Source organism: Magnolia sinica, chromosome 5, assembly GCF_029962835.1.
Source record: "Magnolia sinica isolate HGM2019 chromosome 5, MsV1, whole genome shotgun sequence".
In the NCBI taxonomy this organism is placed as follows: Eukaryota; Viridiplantae; Streptophyta; class Magnoliopsida; order Magnoliales; family Magnoliaceae; genus Magnolia; species Magnolia sinica.
In genome coordinates, this window is record NC_080577.1 from 13,038,136 (window position 1) to 13,065,162 (window position 27,027).

Consider the following 27,027-nt stretch of genomic DNA (forward strand, 5'->3'; position numbering starts at 1 on the left):
GTCTATTTGGACCACCAAATAAGTTAATTTTTCTACTAATAGCAGTAGATAAGTGTCAAATAATCAGTTGCTCTAAAGCTCGAGCCATTAGAGGATGGCATATTAATATATAAGAGTTCATTTGGATATCACCAAATAAATTAATTTTTCTACTTTGTGACAGTAGATAAGTGTCAAACAATATTGATCTAAAAGCTCGAGTCATTAGAGGATGACATATTAATGCATATTGGCCTCCTTCCGCTCTGATGCCATGTCAAATAACTAATTACTCTAAAAGTATGAGCTATTAGAAGATGGCATATTAGTGTATATCAAGGGACCTTAACAGACAACACTCCAAGATCTCACAGCAGGGAAGATCCTAGCCACCAGTGCTGAAGTTTTTCAGTTGAACGTTTTTATTTTTCTCTTTTTAACCATCTATGTATAGGAAACAAAATGAAAGACTAAGTTTGTCTGACCAAGGATATGTTACGGATGTGGTCCATCCATGAGGCAAGGTGCAAGAGATCATCATCCATGGCCCCACTAGTCAGATTTATAAAGACGTGATTCAAGGAAATGGGCCACGGATTACATAACTCAGGAGACTAAGCCGTGCCCCCCATCCCGCAGGGTCCATTAACTCAGGAGCCCAAACCATGGCCCTCCGCCAAAGCTTCCATCCACACCCGACTTCACTGGGTGGGGACCCAACACCATCCAGCTAGCTGGTAGAAAAACTCTGTGGTAGATGTATGCGTTTTAGTTTTATCTATGCTGTCCGTCCATTTTGTTGGCTGAATTTAGAGCATGAGGCCTAGGCAGATTCAACAGTCAAGAAGGCTATACTATAAGAAATAATTGAACACCTATTAGTTCAAAACTCCATAAGGCCTATGGAAGTTTTAAATTAAGCTGATATTTGTATTTTCCATTTCTCCATGTTTACGTGACTTTGTGAAATGGTTGAATGCAAATAGATATCACGGTTTGCCTAGGAAGTTTTTAATGGCGGTTGTTCAATCACTATTGTTTTCCTGTGGTGTGGTTCACTTGAGCTCTGAAATTTTTTTATTTTTTATTTTGGTTCGTGTTTAAAATGAGTTGGTAAAATGGATGGACAGCATGGATAAAACATATACATCATGGCGGTAGTGACCGGGCCTTCCTATCAGCTATCTGGGTGGTGTTGGGGTCACCACCCAGTCCGAATCCATCCTCACTCCAGCCGTCCTCATTTTCTTTTATTTTCTTGCAAGTCTCAACATAAAGGGTGCGGGTTAAGTGATGCAGGGGTAACCGCTTGATGGGTGAGGCCCTGACTGTGGGGCCCACCTCTGTATATCCATGCCATCTGCTCGTTTTTCAAAGATCATTTTAGGGTATGGTCTTAAAAAAAGGCAGATTATTCAAATCTCAGGTTAACCACACAGTAAAGATTGAGTTCTAATCAATGGAAAATAAATATTACTGTAGGCTTTGTAAAGTTTTTAATGACAAGCATTCAATCACCTATATTTTCCTATGATCTAGTCCCCCTAAAATTTGGATTTGCCTTACTTTTGGGACCATGTCCTAAAATAATCTGGCAAAACAGATGAATACATAGAGGTGGGCTCCACAGTGAGGGCCTCACCCACTTGGCATGGATGTGATTTGGCTAGTGACCCCAACACCAACAGCTAGCTCGTGTCAAAGCTTCTCGACCACCATGATATATGTGTTTTATCTATGATATCCATCCATTTTACCAACTCATTTTATAACGCAAGCTGTGCTTATTTTATGGCTTGAGTTAAAAATGAGGTAGATCCAAAACTCAAGTAGAACACACCAATTGGGATTTTATGATTGCTTTGAAAACTTCATAAGAGCCATGGAAGTTTTGGATCAGGCTGATATTTTTGTTTTCCCTTCGTGATGTCTGTGTGGTGTTATGAAGAGATTGGATGGCAAATAAACTTCATGGTGGCCCTAGATCAAGATGAAACATGGTGGGGCCCATAGAGCACCGAGCACCAGCCATTAGCTGGTGGCGGGGGAGTAGCCCATCCGTCACTTTCTCAGGGTTGTAAAAAGAATGTAACTTCTTATTCACTCTAAGTTTGTACGACTTTTGAACGCAGGATAGTAGCATTTCCGTCTGAAACAATATTTAAAGCTTGTCAGGAGGCCACTCTTGGGATATTTGAAGATTAACCTTCAAGCTCAATATAGTCGAATTCCCTATTTAAATAGCAGAACATCTGTTTCTATTATTCAACTCCGCTATTTATCTTTGTTTCCGTCTCCTGGATACGCTTACCTTGAGAAGAATATCTATTCCGTTACCGTTTCAGCTTCCCCAGGATTCGTTCCAGCATTAAAATACTTTGATTTCTTCCATATTTTTGTATTTTATCATTTCATCGAATTTCTTTGGCAGCGGAAGAAGATGTTATTGTTTGGATGCTATCTCCTTGTTTTGGTACTTCCATTCAATTGCTTTGGCCCATTTCAGTCCACAGCGGCTGTTCTTTCTCAAGATGAAGGTAACTTCGATTCACTGATTATTATCTCACCGTTACAACAAGGAGTGATTTGGATGTCTATAAATGATCCAAATTATAAATGGCATGTAAATCATTTACACTCTTTATAAGGTGTAAATGATTTACAACATTTACCCGTCTTATTTACAGGTAAAAAGTTCATATTTCATTTACAGACTCTTTATTTACAGCGTAATAACTATATCGGGAAAACTTTGCTCCCTAATTAGAAGATCTAAATAATTTATAAGTTATTCAAGCACAAACAATCATTTACTTATAAATTATTTATAGCTTCAAGCTAAATAAAATAAGGTGCAAGTGATTTACAAGATTTGTAAAATTTACGGGCTATTCAAATACAAATAATCATTTATCTGTAAATCATTTATAACTTGAAGTCAAATAGAATAGGCTATAAATGTTTCATACCTATAAATCATTTACAACTTAAATCACATTTATATGCATCAGAAAACCCATAAAGAAGATGTGGTTGTTTTATCCGAGCCGTTGATCAGATTACCTTTATCATGAGAAAAAAATCCTGTCAGTTGGTCTATCCTAATTTTGCTTCCAAATGCATGCTTAAGAAGGAATGCACCAACTAATCATGTTTATTGTTTAATCAAGAAAGAGAAAAGATTCAATGGCTAGGATCTTCCAATTGGGAGATTTTCCGGGGATCATAATACATCTATGATGGGACCGTCAGATAAATGGCTTGGATAAAACCGACCGTGCCCACATGTGTAGAAACTTGGTTCATGATATAGTGCTCCTAATTGCATTGGTAGACTTAAATGATCCAATCTATTGATCTTGACCGTTCATTAGATCCAGCGCTTATTTCATAGGCTACCATCAAAACATCATATCATTCTAACAAGTATTAACCATTTGGTCAATGGCTTAAAAAGTGGACGGTCAAGATCATTTATACAAAAATAGGTCCATCCAATAATTTTATTCATATATTCGTTGGGGAATATCATGGATTGCTTGTGGTTCCAAAGGATAACTTTTTTGAGGCAATCGTAACCATTCCATCCATCTCTTGGAGAAAGGATGGACACGGAGAATAAGGCCAAGTTAATTATGGATTAGATTATCACATCCATGTGATTTTTGCAAATTAAATGGACAGTTCAGATCAATCGATTGGATTGTCCAAATGAAGTTGCAGAGGAGCACTATAACTTATGGTGCTCTGGAGCCGTGGAGTATTTTTTCTTTTTCTTTTTTCTTAAAAAATTAAAAAAAAAAAAAAAAAAAAAAAAAAAAAAAATCCCTTCCAGAAAAGAGAAATTCCCCGCTGTGAACGGAGTTACACGCGGGGGACGTGGATTTCCTGTAAAGCCTTTCCCAAGAAGTTCCTGCGCTGGATGCTGGTTGGGGCCACCGCGATGTTTCTGAGAAATCCACTCCGTCCATACGTTTTTTGAGCTCATTTTAGAACTTCCAATTAAAAATTAGGTGGATCCAAAACTCAATTGGGCCACACGAGAGGAAATAGTGAAATTTCAATTGCCATCGTTGAAACATTCGTGTGGCAATAAAAGTTTCGTATAAGGATAATTTTTTGTATTTTCACTTCGTCCCAGTGGTAATGACCTTATAAAAGGTTTGGATGGCATATAAACATCAAGGTAGAGCCCATAGAATTTTCAATGGTAGTAATTTCTTTCCCCAATTTTCCCTCTCCTGTGGCCCATGAGAGTTTTGGATCCACCTCACTTTTAATTTTATGCCCTAAAATGAGCTCGCAAAAACGGATGGACGGGGTAGATTTCTCAGAAACATCACGATGGTTCCAGCCACCATCCCAGCGCAGCAACTTCTTGCCAAAGGCTTTTGCAGGAAATCTGCGAAGATCCTAGCCACTGAATCTGTGGTCTTTCCTTATTGTGGCTTGTTGGTGCATTTTTTTCTTAATCGTATATTTGCCTGCCCACAAATGGATGGTTAGAGTTGACTAACTATCCATGATTAAGGCCATCAGATCAATAGCTTGGATAAAAATGTGGACAATGGAAGATTACAATCCATTGGATCATCTTATCCACCCAACAGTTGGTCTTGTTCTCTTATAGCCATCCGTTTTCCAAGCAATGGATTGAATGGTTAGGATTGCCTGATCAAATAGATGCTTTCCAACTTTATGAAATCCATGACAGGTCCCACGAAATGGGAGTTTCAATTTCTTGATTGAAACTATTTTTCTATAAAACATCCAGATCGTTCATTTTACATGATAGACTAGACGGTTAAAATTGGTGGTCGCTTTGCCTTTCGCTGGGTCATCCATGAATTGTGGTTTAGACTTAATGGACGGCCCAGATCAATTGATGGTACTGTCTAAATGACCACAGGAAATAATGAGCACTATAACTTACTGCTCTCTCGGGGCATTGGATCATTTCTCCCATTAAATATCTTTGGGATTATTCCTAATGGAGGACTCACTTACGAGCCAGTCACCTTACTAAGCCCTCCCATAGTTTCCAAGAATCATTCCCTGCTGTACGGACGCACATTTATCGAACCAAAATGCCTCCACTTTTATCAAAAATATGATTTCTGAAAGATGAGGTTTCCTATGACTATGAATTATATCCGTAGCCATAACCATAGCATTAAAAACACCCCTGCCTGATTAGAAATGTGATTTTTGAAATCTACAGTTCCCTATGGCTACAGATTATAACCATAGCCATTGAAAAAATAAGTGACTTTTTTTTGTTTTTTTAACATGGAGAACTTTATTCTACCTAGATTTTTCTCTAATACATATTTATATAAATATGTATATATAAGCATATAAAAAAAATTTCTCTCTTTTTATTCATTTAACAAGTATTCCTAAATCAAAATGAGTTACTTAACGTACCATATATGATTTTGGGGTAGGAAAAGCTACCTTAGCCAACCAACTTGGTTATTTTCCAAGATTGTCGATGGTCGAAAATCTATTTCATTCACTTCACGGTCAATTTCAATCAGTTCGCGGTCAATTTCATTCATTTCATTCACTTTGCGGTCAATTTTAATTAGTTCACGGTGAATTTCATAAACTTCGCGATCTATTTCATTCACTTCGCAGTTAATTTCAATCAGTTCGAGGTCAACTTCATTCACTTCGCGGTCAATTTCATTCAGTTCACAGTCAATTTCATTAACTTCGCGGTCAATTTCATTCACTTCACAGTCAATTTCAATCAATTCGCAGTCAATTTCATTCAATTCATGGTCAATTCCATACATTTCGCGGTCAATTCCCTTCACTTCATGGTCAATTCCGGCGAATTCCCTTCACTTCACGGTTAATTCTATTCATTTCGCGGTCAATTCCCTTCACTTCACTGTCAATTCCATGCATTTCGCAGTCAATTCCCTTCACTTCACAGCCAATTCCATGCATTTCGCGGTCAATTCCAGTGAATTCCCTTCACTTCACGATCAATTCCATTCATTTCGTGGTCAATTCCATGCATTTCGCGATAAATTTCATTCACTTCATGATAAATTCCATGCATTTTGCGATCAATTCTGACAAATTACCTTCACTTTACGGTCAATTTCATGCATTTCACGGTGAATTCCATTCACTTCATGGTCAATTCCATGCATTTTGCGGTCAATTCCGATGAATTCCCTTCACTTCATGGTCAATTCCATTCATTTCGCGGTCAATTCCCTTCACTTCATGGTCAATTCCATGCATTTTACGATCATTTCACAGTCAATTCCCTTCACTTCACGGTCAATTCCATGCATTTTGTGGTCAATTCCCTTCACTTCAAGGTCAATTCCATGTATTTTGCGGTCAATTCCCTTCACTTCACGGTCAATTCTATGCATTTCGTGGTCAATTCTGGCAAATTCCCTTCACTTCACAGTCAATTCCATGCATTTCGCGGTCAATTCTGGCGAATTCCCTTCACTTCATGGCCAATTCCATTCATTTCGCGGTCAATTCCCTTCACTTCATGGTTAATTCCATGCATTTCGCGGTCAATTCCGATGAATTCCCTTCACTTCACGGTCAATTCCATTCATTTCGTGGTCAATTCTGACGAATTTCCTTCACTTCACGGTCAATTCCATGCATTTCGTGGTCAATTCTAATGAATTCTCTTCACTTCACAATCAATTCCATTCATTTCGCTCTCAATTCCCTTCACTTCACGGTCAATTTCATGCATTTCGCGGTCAATTCCCTTCACTACACTATCAATTCCATGCATTTTACGGTCATTTCACGGTCAATTCCCTTCACTTCACGGTCAATTCCCTTCACTTCATGGTCAATTCCATGCATTTTGTGGCCAATTCCCTTCACTTCACGGTCAATTCCATGCATTTCGCGATCAATTCCGATGAATTCCCTTCACTTCACGGTCAATTCCATTCATTTCGCGGTCAATTCCCTTCACTTCACGATCAATTCCATGCATTTCGCGGTCAATTCCGACGAATTCCCTTCACTTCACGGTCAATTTCATGCATTTCGCGGTCAATTCCGATGAATTCCCTTCACTTCATAGTCAATTTCATTCATTTCGCGGTCAATTCCCTTCACTTTACGATCAATTCCATGAATTTTGCGGTCAATTCCCCTCACTTCACGGTCAATTCCATGCATTTCGAGGTCAATTTCAGCGAATTCCCTTCACTTCACGGTCAATTCCATGCATTTTGCGGTCAATTCCGGCAAATTTCCTTCACTTCACACCCAATTCCATGCATTTTGCAGTCAATTCTTACGAATTCCCATCACTTCACGGTCAATTCCATGCATTTCGCAGTGAATTCCATTCACTTCACGGTCAATTTCATGCATTTCGCAGTAAACTTCATGGTCAATTCCATGCATTTCGTGGCCAATTCTGACGAATTCCCTTCACTTCACGGTCAATTCCATTCATTTCGAGGTCAATTCCCTTCACTTCAAAGTCAATTCCATGCATTTCGCGGTCAATTCCGGCAAATTCCCTTCACTTCATGGTCAATTCCATGCATTTCGTGATCAATTCCCTTCACGGTCAATTCCATGCATTTCACGGTCAATTCCCTTCACCTCACGGTCAATTTCATGCATTTCGCGGTCAATTCCGATGAATTCCCTTCACTTCACTGTCAAATCCATGCATTTCCTAGTCAATGCCCTTCACTTCAGGGTCAATTCCATGCATTTTGCGATCAATTCCCTTCACTTCACGGTCAATTCCATACATTTCGCGGTCAATTCCAGCAAATTCCCTTCACTTCATGGTCAAGTCCATGCATTTCGTGGTCAATTCCCTTCACTTTATGGTCAATTCCATGCATTTCGCAGTCAATTCCCTTCACTTCACTGTCAATTCCATGCATTTCACAATCAATTCTAGCAAATTCCCTTCGCTTCACAGTCAATTCCATGCATTTCGCGGTCAATTCCCTTCACTTCACGGTCAATTCCATGCAATTCGCAGTTAATGCCCTTCATTTCACGGTCAATTTCATGCATTTCGTGGTGAATTTAATTCACTTCGCGGTCAATTCTATTCATTTCGCAGTGAATTTCATTCACTACCTTCACTTCACGGTTAAATTCCTTCACTTTGCGGTCAATTCCATTCATTTCACAGTAAATTCCATGCATTTCACAGTCAATTCCATTCACTACAAACTAATTGAAATTGACTACAAAGTGAATGAAATTGATCACGAAGTTATTGAAATTCACCGCAAACTGATTGAAATTGACCCCAAAGTGAATGAAATTGACCACGAAGTGAATTAGGTAAATAAAATTCACCGCGAACTAATTGAAATTGAATGCAAAGTGAATGAAATTGACCGCGAAGTGAATGAAATTCACCACAAACTTATTGAAATTAACCGCGAAGTGAATGAAATTGACTGCAAAGTGAACGAAATTCACAGCGAAGTGAATGAAATTGACCACGAAGTGAGTAAAATTATCACGCCCCGAACTCGAAAATCGGGCTCACAAAATTTTCGATCACCGAATCCGGCACCGACAGCTTCCGTAACACCCCATTCTCGGCTCTCGGCACCCATTTACCAGGTTCCGATCTTGTGATCCTACAAGGAGGATTTCTAATATCAATTTAATTCATAATGAGCATAACCATGGGCATAACCCACGAACAATAACCACAAGAACACCGTCACAAAATCCATTATGATAAAAAACTTTTAAGTACAATGCGTCTGAAAGGAAATACAAGATGATAATAACAGAAACTTAAAAGCTTGATTGCATGCTCCAACTCTGACGAGGCTACGGCTGCGTCCTGGCGTCACTTGCACACATCGATCGTGCATAAGCTTATAAAAAGCTTAGAGGGTGATGTAAGTGTGTGCGCAATATAAGCGTGCTCAGAATGCAAGGTCAGAGTAATGTGGAATCATGGTGATAAGTACATGAATGCAATCAGTCGTACTAAGGCTATGCGGTGCAAGATATGAATGTTATCGACCATAACACGGCCATGCGATGCGAGATACAACTCAAGCATGCCAATCCTCATCATATATCAGTATAGTTCTCATTCTGGATAATCACCGGGGTTTAGTACACTCCAAGTGGCATTGCCGCTCTCCTAGCCGCACAGTCCAAGTGAGCGTAAGAAACCTCACTATCCGCCTGGCCAATAGTCTGCCAATACTTATCCGGCATATCGATAGCGGACCCATTCACGAGCTGGTCAAACTCAGCCTAGTATTGTCCCCTACCCTTGGGCGAGTAAGGCCACACCCATTTCCAACTGACCACGACACAATGGGAGACGCGACATCCTGGTATTCGGCCCTCGCGCGCTCATATATCCACTCAGTCTCGACGTTGGAGTCATCCTTTAGTACCATTGGGTTTAGAAATTTTCACCCAGGGACATCTATGGTGCCCTGATGCTTAATAATAATATTTTCGGTATCCAATCCAGCCCACCCACAATGTGTCTGTGGAGGCTATGGCCCTGATGTCGCTAGGGCATACAATAATCACAATTACACAAATGCAAGTGTATGAATCATACTATCAGACATGCAACAATCCTGCGCATACCGCGTGCTTATGTAGGGCAACTCCGCCTATCAGGGAGCCCATAAACAATCTGCCCGGAGGCATATGCTATAATCAGTCACTTCTCATATCAGGCATGCATATGATGCGTATGATCATGAATTATGGATATATAATAAGTATGTTATGTGGTGATGGGCTCTGTTCATAACGAAGATGGGCCTTGACGGCCTACACACTATAAGTATGGGCCTATTAATGGGCCTTAGGGAGAGTCGTAATGCAGACATTTAACCAACATTATCTTTACAATGTGGACATCAAACCAACATTGGTCCCAAGGCACGGCGAATCACACATTGCAATAGGCCTTATGTACATCCTGTTGGGCCTCGACCTAAGGGCCTCTAATACATCAAACGGCCTTATAACATGGGTCTCGTATATATATCAAGGTGGGCCTCAACAACAGTCCATAAATACATCAAGATGGGCCTAATCACATAGGCATTATATTCATCAAGTGGGCCACATCAATGGGCCGTCTAATGGGCCTTATGCACATTATAATGGGCTACGCCAATAGGCCCTAACTATATCAAATAGGCCACATCTAAATATAAGTGGTGATAATGATTTTTACCATTTAAAATTCCCAAGGCCTGCCAAATCATGTATTTCCCATCCAATCTGATCATAAGGTGTCACAGACCCGAATTAAGAGAGAAAGCAAATATCATTTTGGTCCAAACCTGGTAGCCCCCAAGAGTTTTAATGGTGGACATTCAAACTCACTGTTTCCTATAATATGACCCACTTGATCCTAGATCTATCTAATATATATATATATATATATATATATATATATATATATATATTATATATATATATATATATATATATATATATATATATATATATATATATATATTCCATCATAGGCCTTAAAATAATCTCCAAAATGGTTGGACGGTTTGGATGAAACACATGCATTATCGTGGGTCCCATAGGGATGGACGACATAGATAAAGTACCTACTTCATGGTGAGGTTCCACACCAATGAAGGGCGTGGATACAATACATACATTAGTGGTCCCATGTGGGGCCCACCATAATGTTTATCTTCCACCCAACCTGCTGATAAGGTCACACGTGACCTAGGCCCACTACAATGTTTGTTTGCCATCCAAACCTGTTGATAGGATCACACGTGGCCTGAGGCCCACTGTAATGTTTGTTTGCCATCCAAACCTGTTAATAGGGTCACACGTGACCTGAGGCCCACTGTAATGTTTGTTTGCCATCCAAACCTGTTGATACGGTCATATAGACCTGGGGCCCACTGTAATGTTTGTTTGCCATCCAAACCTGTTGATACGGTCACATAGACCTGGGCCCACCAAAATGTTTATTTTCCACCAACCTGTTCATAAGGTAACGTGGACCAGGGGCCCACCGTGCTGTTTATCTACCATCCAAACTGTTCATAAGGTCACGTGGACCTGGATTGAGGAGGAAAAATAAACTTCATATTAATCCAAAACTTCTGACCCCAAAAAGGGTCTCAATGGTATACATTCAATCCCACTGTTTCCTCTGTCGTGGGCCACCTGAGCATTAGATATGGCTTATTTTTGGGTAGCCCACAGCCAGGGAGGGGGGCCAACAAATGGACGGTGTGGATGTACGAAACACACATCATGGTGGGGCCCACAGCTGGACCATGGGTCCAACCCGTCCGTCTATCCATCAGGCGCAGGCGCTGCCTGCGGATGCTCTGCAGCAGCAGCGTCAACGCTGCCTTCTCTTTTTGTTTTTTTTTTAATATCATTTTTCTGCGGTTTTTTCGTGGTAGGGCCCACATTAGTTCGATCCGACCCAGCCATTGGATTCTACGGCCCATGATCGACCAAATGAAACCAATATGTAACGTGTTCTAGGTGAATGGAAGATTCAAGGTGGGTTTTAACAGTATTACTGATATTTCCTATGGTATGGCCCGCCCGAGAATCGGATTGGTCCCAAAATTTCGCTCAACGCCTAAAATGGCCTGAAGAAAAGGATGGACGGCTTAGATTGAGTATATACATCAAGGTGGGGCCTGCATGAGTGGCCCACCCCAAGCCTAGTACACCCCATGTCAGTTTACACTTCACTGTTAGCCACCCACCCCTCACGACCATTCACATTTCATCGTGTAGCCGCGTCCAGTGTCCCTGGACACTGGACAGCGTTGATACAACACATGCACCATGGTGGGTCCCACATGTACATGGCCCACCATGCATTTATATATGTTTATATATATATATATTAATATAAAATAAACATAATATATTATATAGCATGTGGGACTCCCCACCACCCCAAAATGGATGGTGGATTTCACCTGAAATGTGGTGGGTCACACCGTTTGATGGATGGAGTAGATTTAACACGATTTGGTGGGGCCCACATCATTCTAGTGGAAAGATAGAGAGAGAGACGGTGATAGAGGGGGGCCCCACCACTATGGGCCCCTCATGAACACAATACATACATCATAATGGGTCCCACCAACAAGTGGGCCCTAAAGTTGAAATTAACAGTGGATCACCAACCTATAGGTCTTCTCCTTGCTCCCTTAGGCTCCTAAGCTCCTTGCCTTCAACTTTGATGGAGGTTGATGGGGTTTTGATGGTGGGGATGAGAGATGAGAGGATAGGAAAAGTGGGCCACACTTGGCTTTGGGAGAGAGGGAGCTTGGACGTATGGTGCTTGTTGCTTGGGAGAGGTTTTTGAGAAATGAGGAAGAGAGAGAAGTGATGGGTAAAAAGGATGGGTGAGGTGTGATGGGAGATGGGTGGAGTGATGGGTTGTAAGAAAGGGATGGGTGGAGAGAGAGAGAGTTGACTTTGGGTAGCTTGTGTAAGAGAGAGGTAAGGATAAGGTATGGTTGTTGTACTTGGGGTATGGAGTGACTGACTTGTACTTGACATGAGTGATTGAATGATTGATTGGACGTTTTGTAGAGATTCCCTCAAAATTTGCAACACACGGTATTTTCTTCAAATTGAACGCAAGCCCATATCTTCTGACCTGGGTATTGGTTCGGTGGTAAGTCGCGGTGCTAGAACCGCGGCGACAGCGCGGTCGCTATGATACAAGTTTTGGTTCGAGCCAACTTCGGTATGTGGGACCCGGCTTAGGATCGCGCGCAAACATCGAATACAGGTCGAAGATTGCCGAAATTCGATTGAAAGGACCGCGGAAGTTCATAGAACGGTACGGACTATGATATGGGTCTTACAAAAATTGACCACAAAATGAATAAAATTCACCACAAACTTATTGAAATTGACCACGAAGTGAATGAAATTGACCGCGAAGTGAATGAAATTGACTGCGAAGTGAATAAAATTGACCACGAACCGAACGGAATTTACCGCGAAGTGAATGAAATTGACCGCAAAGTGAGTGAAATTGACCGCGAAGTGAATGAAATTGTTAAGGCACAAAATAAAGGGTAAAGATTGAATCAGAGAGAAGATGGAAGTTATGAAAATAGAAGGAAAAGAATGAAGGAAAGTAAAAATTGTTGGTGTTGCGCTGACCCGCGCAAAGGTAGCAGTTGCGCGGGTCCGCGCAAGATCCTTTCTTACAGTATTAAGTTTCAAGATCGAGGCCTTTAGCACCGGACTGCGCAACAGCTTAGTATTGCGTGATCCCATGCAAATGATGCAGGATGTTGTGCGGGCAGGTGCAGATGAAGATATGGGCGTACTGACGTTGATGATTGAAATTCGATGAAAGTGGGCCCACAGCACGACTTTCGAGGGTTCACAGATGTGGATGCTTATAAATACCCCAATCCCCCTCTCATTTGTGGTGGTTGAAGATTTTGAAGAAGATCAGAGCTCTGTGAAAGAAGAGAAGACTGAAAGTATCGGAAGAGAGAGTGAAGAAGGGTTTGCGCGGGCCTGCGCAACAGTGTTGTTGCACGGCCATCAATGTTCAAGAGGTGATATGTTGTCAGAATTGCTGATTTGATTACCTTGATCTTTGTAATCTTCAGTCCTCCTTTTGTACAAGGATATAAGCTCAAGAGAGAGAGAGATCAGATGATCGAAGCCGCACAAGATTCCTCTTAATGAGATGATCAATCACGAGTCAAAATGCTGTCGGATTTGATATTCAAACTCTTGTGATTTTTGTATTTTAAGTAATTTATCTTAGAATCAAGGGAAATCAAAGGATGTAAACGAACTCAGTATGAATAAAATGATGATTGTTTCTCCATACTTTCTCTCTGTTATGATTGAATAAGATAATCTCCCAAATCAAATGCATTTGTTTCTTGTCGAAACAAAATGGCGACTCCGCTGAGGACTTTTATCTTGTTGAAGATTAACATTGAGAAAGTAACGGGAACTTTCATTGTAGTTTAGCGTCTTTTCGATGCCAAAATGGCGACTCTCAACGGGAACATCCTCCCCTTCATCTCTAACATACAATACTTCATCATCTGGATACTAATTGTAATTTTATATGTTGTTTGAAGGTAAGAAGATAACATTGCAAGTCATAACTAATGGCAAACCTGATAAAGAAAGTGAATTTCTACTTCACCGCGACTGGATTCGTGGTGGAATATGCAATGACTAAGCTTGCAGTCCACAAACCCCAATTCCGTGTAAGCAAAGACGATAAGCTGTAAGTTATGGCCAGTGTTATATCTGCATCGCCACTGGCGCCAGAAAAGGATGATGGTTGGGTTGTTGTATCGTCTCGAAAGACGAGAACCCAGAACGTAGCAACCACCAGAGTGAATGCATTGTCAAGGGGAGCTAGGGGACCAGTAACGCGAAATACGGCAAGAAACAATCCTGAACTCGCTCCTCCGGCTTTGTACCTAGGGAGATCTCTTCCTTCTTTGATAATCCAAGACTTCTCAGCATTGCCTGTCATGAAAACTCAATTGACAAGGAAAGAAAAGGGAAAATCACCGATGTATGATTCAGTTCCCACTTCATCTCAAAATACACCTTAGTAAAGACCACCTCAGTCGGCTGAATTTTGTAAGAGTACAAAAAGTCTGAATGACGCTCCTTTCCCAATAAGTCTCATCATGTTTAGAGATTCTACTCTTATGACTCTCTCCTCAGACAATGATGAAGCCACTGCATGCATAGCAGGAATCGATTAAGGGTCACCGCCAATAACCGAAGATCGCATTACCGAAATGGCCGAAGCTCAAAGAAATCTCATGGAAGAATGTAAAAGTCTTCGGGAGGCTTTAGCCACTTTAGCACATAAAGTGGCTCGGATTGTATTACCTCCAGTGATGGCTGCCATGAATGAACAAGAACAACAACTAGAAGATTCTCATCCACCGAAGGCATGATCACTTGGGTCTACTCCTGCAGTAAGAGCAATAACCCAGGAGGAAATAAGACAGGTGGTCACAGAAGCTGTTAGAACAGAAAAAGAGCAAGAGAATGCTGGAAGATTCAAATATCGAACTCCATACCCAAGAGAGGTGGAGGATATTCCCTTTCCAGTCAATTTCAAACATCCTGATTTTTAAAAGTTCAATGGAGACAGATCGTCGGAGGAACATCTCATGCACTTCATTACAAGCATGAGGAACTTTTCTACAGTACTGCAATATTGCCTTCGGCTATTTGGGTCTTCTTTAACTGGTAAAGCATTTAGATGGTACTCCAGCCTAGTCGCAGGATCGATGCGAACCTAGGAATAGATGTAGGATGCATTTATATCCAACTTCTTTTCATCAGAACGCGACGTTAATGTTACGGAATTGGCTTCAGTCAGGCAAAGAGAGAACGAACCCGTAGAAAAATTCATCAACAAGTGGAAGACTTTGGGGGCTTCATGCAGACAATTACAAGAAGAGAAAGATCAAGTAAACATGTGTTTAAATTCCATGGAGCCGGGAATTGCTTTTGGACTCACAAGCGCTAACATAAAAACTTTCCGAGAATTAGCGACGAAAGTGCATGCTTTGGAATTGATGGCCAAGAAGATGCCAGCATTACAAACTAGAGCCAAGAGAAGAGGATCGAATAGATTGCTGGTAAATACTGTTGCTCAAGAAAGAAAGGAGAATATTTTCTATAATAAACAAGAAATAAGAAAGAGGAAAGATACGGATCGGTATAAAGATCGAGTAAATGATAAGCGAACTCGATCGAACGACTATCATATAGAGTATGATTTTGAAAAAGAAGACGTCATACCAATGATGGAACAGTTGTTGGCTACCAGGACTATTCAGTTACCTCAGCCAAGGCATCCAGAAGAAGTCAAAATGACTAAGGACAAGAGATATTGCCGCTATCATCATTACGTTGGACATCCGATAGAAAATCATTTTACGTTAAAAGATATGTTGTAGAGAATGATAGAGCAAGGTGAGATAGTAATGGAAAAGGATGAGAAGCGAGACAAGAAAGCGATTGTGAACCCAACATTTGTAGAAAATCCACCGAAGATCAGAAAAGACAAAGGGAGGGTTGTTGCAACAAGAGAATGGTCGACAACGATGGATTCGCTCAACAGTTCTCGTTGTGATTCACAATTTGTTGAATTATCCTCTAAAGAAGTTAGTCATGGTTTAGCTTCTATTTGCTAAAGAGAGGATGAATCGGTTGGAGAATTCATTAATTGATGGAGAATCCTGAGGGCATCACGTTTGCGATTGGTGAAAGAATAAAAAGAACAAGTTAAGTTATGCTTGGAATGCATAAGGCCAAGTATTGCTTTAAGTCTCGCAGGTTCAGATATACAGAGGCTTGCGGTTTAGAAATGATTATTACAAGAGTGTCTGACTTTTGTATAAACCACTTGATTCCGAATCTTAGGAGAAATTCAACCGATACGACTGAAGAAGAAAGAAAAATGAAAAATCAACAGGACGAGCAAGAAAGATCTAATATAAGAAACATGGATGAACATATAGACAAGAAAATGAAGAAAGAATTTGTACAGCCCAAGGTTCATAAGAAATATTCATTCGGAGAAGATGATATGCTCGCTATGCTGAACAAGTTGTAAGCAGCTGAAAAGATCATATTGCCGCGGCTAGAACGTCCAAGTGAAATGAAGAAAATGAGTGAAGGTGATTATTGTTATTACCATCGTTTCCTCGGACATCGAACAGAAAATTGTTTCAACTTGAAGAACAAGTTGTAGGAAATGATTGATAAAGGTGAAATCGCTATAAGGAAAGTATATAAAATAAAAGAGGAGATAAGAGCACACAGGCCTGATTAGTTCAAGACTGGGGACAATGCTATTCTTGGGCAAACAGCACGAGGTGATGCGGCATGATTTTGATTACAAAGATTCCCAAAGCAATGCTTCCTAATCAAAAGGGGCATGACAAGTAGAAAGATCAACACCCTCAAAAGACAAAGTCATTTATTCCTATTTATGTGAATGAATAAAAGGTGCAAATTTTCAAGCAAGGCTGCTCAAAATATATCAAGTGTATCAAGATTGTCAAGCATTGATGATTACTGTCAAGCATTGATGATGCATGTCAAGCGTCGATGATTGCCACTGATGTCAAAGATTGTCGTCGTCAAATTCATCAAACGTCGATGATTTTCGTCAAATTTGCCAAACGCCAATGATTTTCGTCAAAATTGCCGAATGTCGATGATTATCGTCAAAGTTAGCAATTATCGATGTTATCATCAATCGCTTATACAAGCTTATCTTATCAAAATTGCTATCATCGTCAAGCTGATATACTATTTTAAACATAACATAAATGTTCTCAAAACATTATCAGCAACGACGAAATATCAATTATCGATTCACTATTTTTAGTAGTGGAATAAACTATGTAGCCGACCACATATAAAGTTGATGACAACAATGGTAGCTTATCATTTAAGGCAGCCTAGCCAAGCCCTCAACGGCCAACTACGCATAGGACATATCATCATCGGCACTATATATATGTTATTTGGGCAGCAGTGTGGAGCCAGTGGCCCTAAAAAGCCCGTATAAGCCACATCACATGCATACCCATGCGGGCAGTGAACAAAGCCAATGACTAAAAGTCTCCAACGGCTAATCATGCCTGAGACCAATGCCGCCTATAGAGCTTTCGACAGCGTCACGACGAATGATGAAAATACCCTCCCGTGAATGGGTCCGACCTTGTAGGCAAAGAAAAAGCGGGCCGCAGTGTGTGCTTTAAGCTAACCATGCATAAGACCCCCTAAATTCCCGGTTTGATTCCAGTAGTAACTCATGAGGAATGAATTTTAGTCTACTCATTGATGGACTGGCAACCTTGGATTTGGTACCTAAAGGTAGCACTTGTGTCCCCCGTGAACTGTAGAGAGTTACTGTGGCCAGCCTTGTGCGTAAATCCCACCGAGTTCACGCCCCAGTAGCTTCATTGGGCCCCTCTGATAGATTGCGGTTTATGAACTCTCCGGCTGCGATAAGTCCTGTGAACTCTAGAGAGTTATAGTGACCATTCGTGTAAGACCTGACTCTCGCATGAGTCTAAGAAACTGTATGCTCCACTACTCAAGAGCTTAAACTATGTGGCTATCTGACTAAATCGAAATCTAGTTCCGCCTATCAAAACAAAAATCATATAGGAAATCTCATACTAACAATCATAATATATTGTTATTTTTATCTTTAGCCTTTATTAAATATCATGTTAGGTAATTGCATAAATAAACATACTTGAAATAAATTATGATTCGAAAATTTATGAAGAGATAAACTATCTCAAAATATCACGATGCCTTCATTAATATATACTGAAAATCAAAAGAAGCTACATGTGATCAAAAAAAAAAAAAAACAACAAACAACAAAATAAATTCTTTACAGTTCATCTGTAACCCCCAATACTCCTAAATATTTCTGCAAATCTTCTTTCAACAGAACTTGAGTTGCGATGTGTTTTGATCTTGCTTCAAGAATAATCTTTGTTTGATCTGGAATGCCAGCTAACTTGCTCTCCAAAGATGCAACTATTTCTTCATTCTTGATTAATTCAAATTTCTCAGCATTGGCAGATTAAATACTAATTCACAGCTTCTCCTGGGTCTCCTTCATGGTCGATTCTTCTATATGATCTTTCAACTCCAGTTGCAAGATTTTCTCCTTCAGAATAGCAATGCAACTTTGAATGATCGTTCTGCTGTCAACACAAGCCTTTAACTTTTCTTGAAGAGTTAATTGCTCTTGGTTGAATTCAGAAATGGCAGAAGTGATAAAGGAAACCTTCTCTTTGGAAGAAGCTAGTTATTTTCCATATTCTAATATCTCTGGGGCGATGGTGACATTTTCTACTGATTCCAAAGAGATTATTGAATCGCGAAATTTGAGAAGATAATCACGTAGGATAGAAATATTAATCTTCATCATTCTTGCAGTGTTGTCCAAGATTTCAATAGCAGCATCTAGATCCGACCACTGATCAGGATCTTTAAAAATATGAACTATTGCTGATACAGAATTTCTCATCAAAATCAATTTATGTGCAGGAGCCTTTTCTAAAGATAATAGATCAGACACAGTGGCTACAGAATCAGAGCTTGCTGTACTACTGTGGGGAGGAGTTCCTGTAAAAGAAAAAGGAAAGGAAATTAGAATAAGGCTAAGGGATATAGAAATACTAATAGAGCAAATGATAGATATACCTGTAGCAGAAATATGGATAGCATGGGATCGAATTTCCTTGATACAAGAAGGGTCAGCTCCTAACAAATCAACAAAGGAAGGAGCTCTAGCCTCCATGCTTGAATCCCTAGTAGTTGGAGTTGGAAGATCAGTGGTCTTTACTAGAAAGATGATCCTGCGAGCCACCACCTTTGGTGCAACTAAAGGAGTTAAAGAGATTCTTGTTGGGGGTAACGGTGCAATGGGAGGAAGATCTTTAGGAGGAGTATCACCAGTTCTCGTGTCAACAGCATAAGTACCTAGAATAAAAATAACAGTAATAAGAAAATAACAATAATAACCATTGTAAATAAAAAAGTTAAAAGATAAGATCGCAAGAAATTTCTTACTCAGTGAATATCCATATTCTCCATAATCAAATGGTTCATCATCTTCCTCCTCTATTGTTGCTGGGGTCTTTGCAAGAATATTAGTGTCGGGAAGAACTTCAGCAGTGGATGGAGGATGTTCTTCTCCAGTAGAAATGCCTTCAATGACATCATCATCTTCGTCATCAATGTTAACCTCTCCTTCCTCAAAATCATCATCAGCATCATCTTCTTCAGCGTTATATTCAACAGAAGAAGTAGCTTCAGATGAAAAAGATGAGTTTTCTTCCTCTAATTTTTCTTCTTCTGTCTTCAATTACAACTTATTTCCCTTTAGTAGGAGAAATTTTACTGCTTCCTGGTCGAAGATCCTTATCAATTGGGATTGGAGAGGCCGAGGCAACAGCTCCTTCTTGAGGCAAAGGAGGAGAAGCTTGAGAACACGTTAGGGACCTCGTCATGGGAGAAGATGGACTAGGGTGAACGGGTCGAGGAGAAGGAGCAAGAACCGGATTATCTTGGGATGCAGCAACATTTTCTCAAGTAGGAGAGGGAATTTTTGCCACCTCCTCAACTACTCTATCAGAACGATCCAGTGGGACTTTTTCAAAGTCCATAACAACCCCATGAGCCATCCATCCTTTTAGGGTATTATCAGGTTTTCGCTTGCAAATTGGATTATCTACGGATATCTTCCTATAGAGGTGACAGGGAAAGGGGGCATGACTCATCTCTGGTATAAAGCCTATTCCTTCTTCAAATTTACGGCCTTTAAGCTTTGGCTGCGAAATCCATATTGACTCAATCATGGGTAAGCATTTATTAACAAGATATGATTGATGCACCCATCACCTTATGTGACCATACGAAGCGCGAGTGATGCGATTACTACCCGAAATTATGAAAGTATATCTGACTCGACCACCCAGTAGCTGCTTCCATATCATTGCTCAGTTATATGGGCTAGTTCCGTAGCTGTGCATTCTCCTTATTACTAACCCACTGTCCTCTGGAATAGTTTGGTCGAAACCAAATTGGCGAGCAAACCGACTCAGATAGTAGGGCTCCCTCCAAAACTCTACTCCCTCCCTTAATGGAAGGCTACAGGATCGAATCGAAAGGAAAAATGCTCTCTCCTGAAGTAAGCGATCCGGTATCTACTTTATATGTATTCTCTGTGTAGCGATACAGGCAAAACTGGAAGAAATCAATTTTATCAGTGTCCAAGATGGTGTTGACGACCCAATCATATGATCTTCTAACCATAGTCCTCTTTTGAAAGAACCATAGTGGGAGATGTGAAGGGTGAACATATGCCTTCTCCGGAGCATCAAAAGTCCACGGAAAGTAGACACCTAGCTAGCCCATGATATAGTGCCAGGGAGTATAAACGGAAGAAGCACCAACAACAAGATTCTTTACATGAGATGTTATCTCTCTGAGAGCCCTACAAATCGAGCATAGGACTAGAGGGGCAAGAGAATGTTTGTGACATTTTTCCATGGCACCAGCAACAACAAATACTGTAGGGCAAATAGCATCTACCCATTTTGAACTTGGAAGAACCACCACACTCAGCTAATAAACAAGGAAAACTGCAAGCTCTCCATCGAGGCTATATTCTGGACACTATGTTATCTTCTTGCGGAGATTTGTCAGCTCTCGTGAATGGCAACCGCTGAATCTAAGAAAAGGAATCGAAAGAGAACATATAGTGAGAAGTATGGAAATAAAGATGCAATAGAAATGATTGGTTTATGAAGAAGAAGATTACCGAAGGGCCCTAGTGAAATGGGCAAGCCATTGCAGTGGTGAGATCTTGTGAATGTTGGGAAACTTAGACATCTCCTTAAAGAGTTCAATGGTTATTTCCGAAATTGAGGCCACTTGGCCGGGCGAAGAGATGAATGCCAATTCTTCGTTCATGGGTACAAATTCATCATAGAATTTTTTGATCAATGGAAACCAGCAATTCGATGAAGATCCCAGAGGCTAATGCTCATCTCGCCTACTGGAAGATGGAAGGAGTTGGTTGTGGGATACTAATAATTGAGGAAGTCTTTTAAGACAGAGGTCTCCCTATAGAAATGCTGAGAAGTGACCTTTATTGCATTATATAGGTCAATCTTGATCAACACTTTGGAATGTTTGGCCAAAATTGTTGTCGCCCAGTCAGAATAGTAGTCACGAGATTTTAAGAGGCCTCTGGTTCTGAACTCTTCGCTGCCCCAAAGCAATTCACGATCCCTGAAATGCTGTTGGAGTGTTTCATAGAAATGGGTCGGAAATAGGGCGTGAGGATTATGAGAGGGAGTAAGGAAGATCATCGAATGGACGTCGCCAATTTGCTATCTTGGCTTCTTCGCTAGCAAGATCCCTTCCAAGATTCTTGGTTCCCTTGATGACCTCTGTGTAGGCTAATTTTTACTCATCCATTTGATATGAAGGCTCGCAATTCAAAATGGACTTGTGGCAGTGAAGGCTTAAAGGGATTATCATCATACCCTATCTATGAGGGTTATCAAATTTCATAATACCCTCAATGACTCGGACTCCTTCCTAGGAGTTCTGCAGTCTCTTCTTGTTGTGCTCTTTAATTTTCTCTTGAAATTCCTTAGCCTTGTTGCGACGATGCTTCTTTGATTTAGATAGAGGGGGAGTGTCCTCTCTGATGGGTGGCTTTTGACTCATCGTCAACAAATGAGTTGTGGTCTTCAACCACTCTTCCCAATCGAAGTTACGGCCGTGTTTCGATGGTTGTTCGATCTCACACAGTGATATTACCCTATGGATGGGAGAGGGTAGTGAAGAGATTCGTTCTGAGAAATCGAAGGTAGGGAGTACAGGCTTCTTGATATAGGTAGGGCGCCTAACAGTGGTCTTTGTGCGTTTCTTTTGTGGTTGATCGGGAGAAGGAGAAGGTTCAGGGGCATGCGAAGAGGACGAATTCGGAAAATCCTGGTGGGAAGGTTGTGCGGTAGAAGGTTCAATAAGACGATAAGTTCTTTTGGTGCGGGCCATAGTAACTTGAAGATGATAAATACAACGAAGAAAAAAGAAGTTGAAGGTTTCAAGTATTCAGTGATTTGGAGAGAATTTTCTAAGTACAAGGTGTTTGCGTGGTATCGTGCAAACGACTGTGATTGCACAGCGCAACACTAAGTGAGATGGCCTTACTCGAACAGAAAGCCTATTGCGTGGGTTCGCGCAAAGCAATGCTGTTGCACGAGGATTTGTTAGACCAGTAGAGCTTCCGCACAGAAATCGAAAAGTGAAGAAATGATGGTAGGCTTGGTATTTATATAGAGAGCGGGACCTGACGGGCTAGACCCGATTAAGGGGCTTTGTGCAGTCCCATGCAAAAGGGGTCATTAGCAGAATTTTTTGATCCTGTTTCTTCATCAAATAGAGGGTGAACAAAAAGGATCAATGGGGCATCTGTTGAGGCACAAAATAAAGGGTTAAGATTGAATCAAAGAGAAGATGGAAGTTATGAAAATAGAAGGAAAAGAATGAAGGAAAGTAAAAATTGTTGGTGTTACGCTGACCCGCGCAAAGGGTAGCATTTGCACAGGTCCACGCAAGATCCTTTCTTCCAGTATTAAGTTTCAAAGTCAAGGCCTTTAACGCCGGACCGCGCAATAGCTTAGTATTGCGCAATCCCGCGCAAATGGTGCAGGATGTTGCGCGGGCAGGCACAGATGAAGATATGGGCATGCTGACGTGGATGGTTGAAATTCGATGAAAGGTGGGCCCACGACACAACTTTCAAGGGTTCGCACGTGTGGATGCCTATAAATACCCAACTCCCCCTCTCATTTATGGTGGTTGAAGATTTTGAAGAAGATCAGAGCTCTGTGAAAGAAGAGAAGACTGAAGGTATCAGAAGAGAGAGTGAAGAAGGGTTTGCACCAGCCTGCGCAACAGTGCTGTTGCACGGCCATCAATGTTTAAGAGCTGATATGTTGTTGGAATTGCTGATTTGATTACCTTGATCTTTGCAATCTTCAGTCCTCCTTTTGTATAAGGATATAAGCTCAAGAGAGAGAGATCAGATGATCGAATCCGCACAATATTCCTCTTAACGAGATGATCAAATCACGAGTCGAAATGCTGCTGGATTTAATATCCAAATTTGATATTCAAACTCTTGCGATTTTTGTATTTTAAGTAATTTATCTTAGAATCAAGGGAAATCAAAGGATATAAACGAACTCAGTATGAATAAAATGATGATTGTTTCTCTATACTTTCTCTATGTTATAATTGAATAAGATAATCTCCAAAATTGAATGCATTTGTTTCTTGTTGAAATAGAAATTCACTGCGAACTAATTGAAATTGACAGCGAAGTTAATGAAATTCACCGTGAACTGATTGAAATTGACCATGAAGTGAATGAAATTCACCGCGAACTGATTGAAATTGACCGCGAAGTTCACCACGAAGTGAATGAAATTCACCGCGAACTGATTGAAATTGACCGCGAAGTGAATGAAATTGACTGCGAAGTTAATGAAATTCACCGCGAACTAATTAAAATTGACCGTGAAGTGAATGAAATTAACCGCAAAGTTAGCGAAATTGACCACGAACTAATTGAAATTGACTGCGAAGTAAATGAAATTGACTGCAAAGTGAATGAAATTCACCTTGAACTGATTGAAATTGACCACGAAGTGAATGAAATTGACCGTGAAGTTAATGAAATTCACCGCGAACTGATTGAAATTGACCGCAAAGTGAATGAAATTGACCGCAAACTGATTGAAATTGACCACGAAGTAAATGAAATAGATTTTTGACTATCGACCTGATGGAATCTTGGAAAATAACCAGGTTGGTTGGCTAAAGTAGCTTCTCCTACTTCAAAATCATATATGGTATGTCAAGTAACTCATTTTGATTTAGAAGATATGCTTGTTAAATGAACAAAGAAATAAATGAGTAATAAGAGAGAAATTTTTTTATATGATTATATATACATATTTATATAAATGTGTATTAGAGAAAAATGTAGGGGGAAAAAGTTTTCCATGTTAAAAAGTGGGGGGGGGAAGCCTGCCCTCTTCTTCTTTTTTTTTCCTTTTTTTTTCCTGGTGTAATTTCCACCGCTTTTGTGGGTCCCATCATGAGGTATGTGTTATATCTAAACCGTCCATCTATTTGGCGAGCTCATATTAAGACTTGGGATGAAAAATAAGACAGATCTAACTATCAATGGACCACACTATAAAAGGCAGTGGGGGATTGAACATCTACCATTGAAACCCTTTTAGGGGTCATAGAAGTTTTGGATCATTATGAAATTTGGTTTTCCTCTTCATCCAGGTATTTGTGACCTTATGAATAGATTAGATGACAAATAAATGTAATGGTGGCCGCTACAAGATTTTTAACCGTGAAAATCAATTTTTCAACTGCTCTTTATGGTGTGGTCCAGTTGAAATCAATTTTCTGGCTGCTCTTTGGGTGTGGTCCAGTTGATCTTTAGATATGATTCTTTTTTTATATATATATAATGATATGAAATGATATGAAAATATGGATGAACGTTGTGGATATAATAAATATGTAAATGTGGAGCTACGTAACTTTGATCTCTTTTGAACCGTTCGTACAATTCAAAAATGGAGGAGCGTCAACGCTCGTCTTCGCACACCAGCCAATCCGCTTCCGGAAGGAATGGCGGGGGTATCTTTTGGTCCGGTGAAAAACTATCCGTACACCAGGGGGAAAACTCTTTTGCTAGGGTACAGTGACCCGTGCTCGTGCTCCGGAGTGGTACTGGTGGTTTCAATTCCTGGGTTGAATCTTTAGATTGTTCCGAAACGTTCATGTTTTCAATACCAAAGTATAGAAACGATCATGCTCTGCTGATGATCCTGACCTTCAAGTTTTGGATTCAGGCTTTATATTTCAGATTCTGGCTTCAGATTTAAGATTTAACAAACGGGGCCTTAACACGGAATTGAAAAAAATGCCCCTTATCAATAATAAACGGGGCCTTAACACGGAATTGAAAAAATGCCCCTAATCAATAATTATTTGTTAACCCCGAAACCGAAAAGCACTAAGCAATTTTCCGTAATATTTTATTGAATTCTTTCTGCGACAGGAGTCTGGCTTAACGGAGAATGGGGAATGCGCTCCAGAAATATATATATATATATATATATATATATATATATATATATATATATATATATATATATATATAAATTACTATCAAAATTACCTCTTTTCAGGATACTACAGGAATTTTTTCTTCTATTAAGTTGTTTATGCCCCACCTTGATTTATGTGTTTGATCCACACCATCCATCAACTTTTTCAGATCATTCTAGAGCTTGAGTCCAAAAATAAAGTACATGTAAAACTCAAGTGGACCACACCATAAAAACTAATAGAAATTAAATAAAACTCAAGTCGACCATTAAAAGCCTTTTGGGGGCATAAAAGTTTTGGATCAAGATAATCTTTGTTTTTTCCCTTCATCTGGCCTATATGACCTAATCAACAGATTGGATATCAAATGAACTTTACAGTGGGCCTGAGGAGAATTTTAATGGTAGTTATCCATTCACTATTGTTTTCCTGTGGTGTGGTCCACCTGAGATTTATATTCCTCTCATTTTTTGTGTGAAGCCCTAAAATGATCAGTAAAAATGAATGAACGGAATGGATGAAACACACATCATGATGGGCCCACAAAGCACCGACCACCAGTCACGGGTGGTGGCTGGGGGAGTAGATACGTGTCCTGGCAAGACGAGCGCCTACAGTCCTCGAGCTCGAGTTGTGCCAACGGTTCAAACAAGATCAAAGTTACATTGGACCACAATGATGTATTTATTATATCCAAACCGTTCATCCATTTTTCGAGATCATTTTAGGGCATTAGCCAAAAAATGAATCATATCCAAAGCTCAAATGGACCACACCAAAAATATCAGCGTGGATAATGATTTTCACCGTTAAAAAATTCATAGGGTCCACCATAATGTTTATTTTCCATCCAATCTATTCATAAGGTCACAAATACCTGGATGAAAAGGAAAAAAAAATAAAATCATATTGATCAAAAACTTCTGTGATCCCCAAGAGGATTTCAATGGTAGACGTTCAATCCCCCACTGCTTTTTGCAGTGTGGTACACTTGATCTTTAGATCTGTCTTATTTTTCGGTTCAAGCCTTAAGACGAGCTCGAAAAATGGATGGACGGTTTGATATAAAACATACTTGGTGTGCGGTACACCAGCTAACCCGCTTCCGTGATGCGGATTTCCTGCGAATGACGCGGATTAGCTACCGACAGGTTGATCAGCGAGAATGCTACTTCGAAAATGGATGGACGGTTTGATATAAAACATACTTGGTGTGTGGTACACCATCTGATCCGCTTCCGTCTAGATCGGATGCAGCTTTCCTGCGAATGACGCGGATTA

The 27,027-nt window shown here is 40.2% G+C and overlaps 1 protein-coding gene across 1 annotated transcript in view; it reads left to right on the top strand.

The window, feature by feature from the left end:
• The window catches only part of LOC131246947 (uncharacterized), a 168,106-nt gene that overhangs the window by 69,679 nt on the left and 71,400 nt on the right, over positions 1-27,027 (top strand). Inside the window, exon 32 of the mRNA XM_058247407.1 lies at positions 2,203-2,516. Coding sequence (XP_058103390.1) covers positions 2,203-2,516 — 314 coding nt within the window. The remainder of the gene's footprint in view (positions 1-2,202; positions 2,517-27,027) is intronic.